The following is a 6000-nucleotide window of genomic DNA, read 5'->3' on the forward strand; positions in this document are numbered from 1 at the left end:
ATTTAGAGGCCTTTTTAGATACTTGAGTTTAATTATACGTTAGTGTGCACATGATGCTACGTCGCGTATCCCACGTTCGTTTTGAGTTTAAGTTCTGTACGTACGAAATGTTCGCGACATGAACGCAGCCAGCCACTGTCATGTCGTCCATCTTTGGTCTTTACCAACATAATTATTTCATTTTTTAACCAGTTACCAGCTGTCACCAAATTAGCACTGCAGTCTTAATAATTTTAGTTTTAAGGCCTAAATTAGAGATAATAGAGAGGAACATTAATAAATAAGACTTGATTGGGTACAAAGTGAAACAACAGCAGCTCGTCGTACTGCAGAGAACTACAGCCTGTAATAAACATGAGTCATGAGTCATGTGCCAAAGATCTAACAGTGAATCTGATGTACTACATCACCAGACTCATCGATGAAGCAGCTTTTGGAGTCAAAAACTCGCAGCAGCCGTCGTGTTTTGTTGAGAAAATGGACAAAAGCTTTAAAAAATAAAAGCTCAAAAGAGACATTTTAGTGATTTTATTTTGTGGCCTCTTATTCAGTGTTAAACATTAAACTCCCAGTCTCTTCTCCTGAACTGTATTATTGTGCATTGAACTTTAAGTAAAACAAGAATATGTATTGATATGTGTCCTGCCGTATGATGTTGATTTTTACGTGATGAAGTGACGGCAGCGCCGGCGCCCGATGAGGTTGTTCTTCATGAACGCTGCTTCCTGTCACAGCAGTAATTACATTATCAAGCACAGTGAACACAAAGCTTTTTATTACAATGCTGCAGACAAGGCTCTTATTTTGAAATGATTAGGTGATCGTTTTTTGACACCACTTCTCTCTTCTGAATATATTAAGTCCAGTCGACCTATCGCTTCCCCTGATGAACGCCACGGAGTAAAAATAATAACAAGACGTCCAAACTGAAGAATGGGTTTGTCGTGTTTCCTGATCAGACACGTCGATAGTTAAAGTTCGTTTACGGATACTACTCCTAATGTTGAAGCAGAAGATGTTTAAATATAAACTATGTCGACTAAGAGACAGGAAACCAAAGTCTCTAATGTCCCACCACCCGATCCGACACCCTCACTGAGAGGTTCTGTGGCCGCACAACAACAAACATCAAGCATCACTCCACGCCCTCTTCTGCTTCTCAGAAAGGATTATGATTATATAATACATTTAACTAAAAGTAACTTTCAGTAATCTCTATAAAGATATGAACGATGCACCGCAGGCTGAAGACACAGCTGAGTTTTCAAATTGTTGCCAATTCCAAAGGTGAAAAGTATCTACGCATCTAAGCATTTACGTGAAAGAAGTCGGGCGAACAAGAAAAACATGAGAATCATTTGCCAACGGTGCATTCACACGCTCCTCGATGATGTGGGAACAACACGGACGCTACAAGAAGATGTGTTCTAAGTCATAGGTCTTCAACAGGGGGTCCTCGGAGGTACTGCAGGGGGGTCGCAAAATTGTTTGTAGATAAACCAATTAAAAAAAAGCCTATTGCCTCTTCTATACAATATATATTGTAGGGGGTCCCTGCGCAACGCTACACCAGTTTGGGGGTCCTTGGCCTGAAAAACGTTGCAGACCCCTGATCTAAGTTATTGCTCAGATGCACCCGATTAATGCAGCACAACTGCATCTCGCAATGTTGACCAAATTGAAAGATGAAACGTGTATCTGCTAAAACAAGTAACGTGTTTTGTCCCACGCTGCACTGAAAATCAGACCTGTAGATTTTCTGTAATCCTGCAGACGGACAAACAAACACGCCCTCCTGGGGGAGGCAACGATCAAACAACCAGGAGCACAAAACAAACAAACAGCTTCTTATGATTGTTAAAAATAAAGAAAAAGCTTCCTGATAAAAGTGAGTTTTTATAAGTGATTTGAGTTCAAATAAAACTTTTACTTCGGTGAAAGTATCTTCTGTAAAATGAGCTCAAACAGAATAATAATGTAACATATTAGCCATAACTTCGAGCAGAAAGTTGAAGAGAAATGTTTCTTATTTGCGCTCCACACTCACAAACATTCCTTGTGTGTGTGTGTGTGTGTGTGTGTGTGTGCGTGCGTGCGTGCATGCGTGTGTGCGTGCGTGCATGCCTCAGCGACCCGTTATGTCACCGGCCACCATGTCATCATCCCTGCAGACTCCCTGATTAGAAGAGAAAATGAGATTTAAGTTTGATACTAATTGACAATAAGATTAATCACAAAACTGTTTCCGCCGATCGACAGAAAGAGACGCTTTAATTCTCACAGGCTTATCTGCCTGCCCCCCAAATTAATTTTCAATATCAGAAATCCCCCCCCCCCCCTCTCTCTTCTGCTAGTTTAAACTAAATGATACCGACTTTTATTCGTCTCTAATGTATTCAAATGACTTTGTATTAATTGTGCATTCAGAAAAGCAATTTGTGTTGCACATTAGAATCCATTGCTGCACTTCAGATTGATCGTACTCTCTCGGGTTTCCATAATTGATCCAACCTTTAACAGATTCTTTCATTTAGCTGCAGCTCAGCCATGCCGTCATCCACAAACAGCAGACTTTCCTCTGATCTTTACGTTCTTAAGCTGTTTGGAAAGTCTGAAAAGAGAAGTATGGATTCTTTACAGTACATTACAGGTCATCTAGCAGTCGCTCTTATCCAGAGGGACTTACAGTGAACTAAGTACAGGGACAGTCTCCCTGGAGCAGCTCAGAGTTAAGCACCTTGCTCAGGGGTACAATGGGTACAAGGGGTACAAGGGTAATGAACTCCCGATCTTCTATGGTTTGTTTGGAAGGCGTACCACTAGACCACTAGGCCATCACCACCCTTCACAGTATAGAAGCTCCAAATGTTTGGAGAATATAGACAGTAACACAGAGTTGACCTTGTTTGTCTGTGTGAAGAGGAATCTCCAGTGACCGCATCAGGCAGTGTTAGCAGGGTCAGGGGGAGTCTGTGTGAATCATACATGTGTTCAACTGCAGCACATTTGTCGGTACGGATTTGTTTTGAGAAGGAAATGTATTTCAAAGCTTGTTTTTAAACCTGAAGTGTTTCTCTATAAGCTGCTGGAAGTCCACGAGATGATTTGCGACCACACCGAGGAGATATGATCATGTGGGGAGGGGTTATAGCAAAGACACACTAACTTCTCTTGTGTTTCTTGCCTCTTCAGCTGGAGTACACTGCCCGGCTGGACTTCCTGTGGCGCGTTCAGGCCAAAGAGGAAATCAACGAGATGAAGGAGCTACGAGAACACAACGAGAACATGCTGAGGAACATCCTGCCCAGCCATGTTGCCCGACACTTCCTGGAGAAGGACCGCGACAACGAGGTCTGCACTAAACCCAGTCTCCCCTCACTGTCATGAAACATCACAATGACTAGTTTGACTTTATATTTATTTGTTTGTTTGCCAGTTGACTGTTGTCTTGTAGAAATACACATCTCTTCCATGTCGATGTGTTTAAAAGCCTGAGTTTGTTCAAGAACAACTAACTTAAATGCAAAAGATCTCAAAGTCACATTATATTTTTATCAATGCTTTTTAGGAACTGACTCTCTCACCATGGGACAATAACTTGACTTGTCACTTGGTGACATCAATATGAGGTTTGTACTGCTGCAGCAAAACCACCTGAAAGTGTTCGAGAGAGAGAGCGACAGAGAAAGAGAGAGAGAGCGACAGAGAAAGAGAGCGACAGAGAGAGAGAGAGAAAAGAGAGCGACAGAGAGAGAGAAAAAAGAGAGCGACAGAGAGAGAGAGTGACATAAATATATAGAGATAGAGCGACATAGAGATAGAGCAACCGGGAAGAGAGCGACAGAGAGCGACATAGAGAGTGAGAGAGTGAGAGAGAGAGCAACACAGAGAGAGAGAGAGCGACAGAGAGCGACATAGAGAGAGAGAGAGAGTGAGAGAGAGAGCAACACAGAGAGAGAGAGCGACATAAATATATAGAGATAGGAGCGACATAGAGATAGAGCAACGGGGAAGAGAGCGACATAGAGAGAGAGTGAGAGAGAGAGCAACACAGAGAGAGAGAGAGAAAAGAGAGCGACAGAGAGAGAGAGTGACATAAATATATAGAGATAGAGCGACATAGAGATAGAGCAACGGGGAAGAGAGCGACATAGAGAGAGAGTGAGAGAGAGAGAGTGAGAGAGAGCAACACAGAGAGAGAGAGAGCGACAGAGAGAGAGCGACAGAGAGTGAAAGAGAGAGAGAATTGTTGGGGTGGTTCATTCAGCTGCACAGTTTTTCTTGGTCGTATGCATTTGATTTGATTTGAATAACATGTTGTCAGTCGGCAGCAGGAACACATTGATTTGTGTTTCCCTCACAGACTCAGCTGAACCAAACTTTCCATGTTTCTCTTTTTGCTCTCCTCGTCTCTGCTGCACTTTGAATAGAGCTGCTCTACACTCAGTAAAAGTGGGAACACACACATTACACGGATGAGATTTGTCTCCGTGTTCGTGCATGTTTCAACCCTTTTACTAAAGGACTTTCATTTCATTTTCAGATCATACCTGAGTGCTTTAGATCGTATGATAAGTTCGTATTGAATGTGTTTGGATGAATATGACCTGCACTACATATCTTAACCCTCTAACACAGCGTAATATCGAGGCTTCTACATGTATGGTGACAAACAGGTGTTTATATCTGTGACTGTGATGGCGACGCAGGCATAAAACATTACAGATGTTTAGTCAAGATCAAAATGAAGGTTGAGTTCAAAGATGGGTTTAGGGTCCGAGCAAGGAAGTATTTTACCCCCGTGGCCCAGAATGGCCGAAAACAAAATCCAATAAAAGAATGAAACTCGCTGTGCAAAAAGGTATATTTGCAATTTGCAATTGTATTTGAATTTCAAATATGGTATGCTCACACAAACGTGATGCATTATGGGGATTTTACTCTGCACCAGAAAGAGAGTAGCTTCCTCTGAATCACATGACACAAACAGTGAATCAATAAGCACAGTTGTTCAGGTGTTTCGTGATCTGTGTGACTTTAGATCAGGGGCCACGTGCATCACAGTAGCATCACAGTAGCATCACAGCACAATAACCTGTAATAACAGTAATTAATCTTTCCCTTTTTGTTTTAGTGCAAAAAAGTTCATTCTGAAAATGTTCACATTTAATGAAATATCTTTTTACAAAACCTTATGAACAACCTGACATTTCTGACGAAGAATATTATGCTTCAGTTGATCATTTATACATGAGCATTACAAGGTACACATCACAGTGTGTCTACAAAGACACAACACATTCAGTGGACACATCTGAAGTTAATGTCTCGTCTATGATTTTTACACTTGGACCGGACCCGGCCGGTTTTGGATGGTTTTAGGGCGGTTAAAGCAGGTGGAGGCTGGAACATTACACCAGTGAGGTCCAACACCGGTGCTGGTGGGCAGGTCTGGCTCACAGGATGGGCTTGAGGTCAGGACTCTGTGTGTCTGACATAGAATTAAAAGCTGCTGCCTTAATATTTCCTTTGAAATCTCCAGTAAACTCTGCCGTCGTCACTCTGCCTTCAGGCAGGTAGTGACGTGTGACTCATCACTCCAGAACACACACTTGTACTCCTGCAGAGTCCAGTGGCAGTGAGCTTCACATCGCTGCCCACTCTTGGCACTGCACATGGTGATGTGAGGCTTGAGTAAAACTCCTGACGCACAGTTCTCGTGCAGACGTTGCTTCCCGAGGCAGTACAACTCAGGAGCAGGTGATGCAACTGAGGGCCGTTGATTTCTGGTCCTGTGAGCTTGTGTGTGTCTCATCGCTGAGCTGGTGTTTCTCCTAGACGTTTCCACTTCACAGTAACAGCACGTACAGTTGACCCGGGCAGATGTAGCAGAGCAGAAGTCGTCCTGTGGGAGCGCAGGATCAGCTGGTGCGACCCTGACTCTGCGCATCACAATTCATGTTCATTGCAATGCAGGAAGTGGGAAGTTCGTTCTTGTCT

At 42.9% G+C, this 6000-nt stretch overlaps 1 protein-coding gene across 1 annotated transcript in view; it reads left to right on the forward strand.

Moving 5' to 3' along the window:
• Nucleotides 1-6000, forward strand: part of adcy8 (adenylate cyclase 8 (brain)) — an 87815-nt gene that overhangs the window by 70323 nt on the left and 11492 nt on the right. Inside the window, 1 exon segment of the mRNA XM_029453256.1 lies at nucleotides 3193-3351. Within this exon segment, the coding sequence (XP_029309116.1) occupies nucleotides 3193-3351 (159 nt within the window).

This window comes from Cottoperca gobio, chromosome 17, assembly GCF_900634415.1.
Source record: "Cottoperca gobio chromosome 17, fCotGob3.1, whole genome shotgun sequence".
Classification (NCBI taxonomy): domain Eukaryota; kingdom Metazoa; phylum Chordata; class Actinopteri; order Perciformes; family Bovichtidae; genus Cottoperca; species Cottoperca gobio.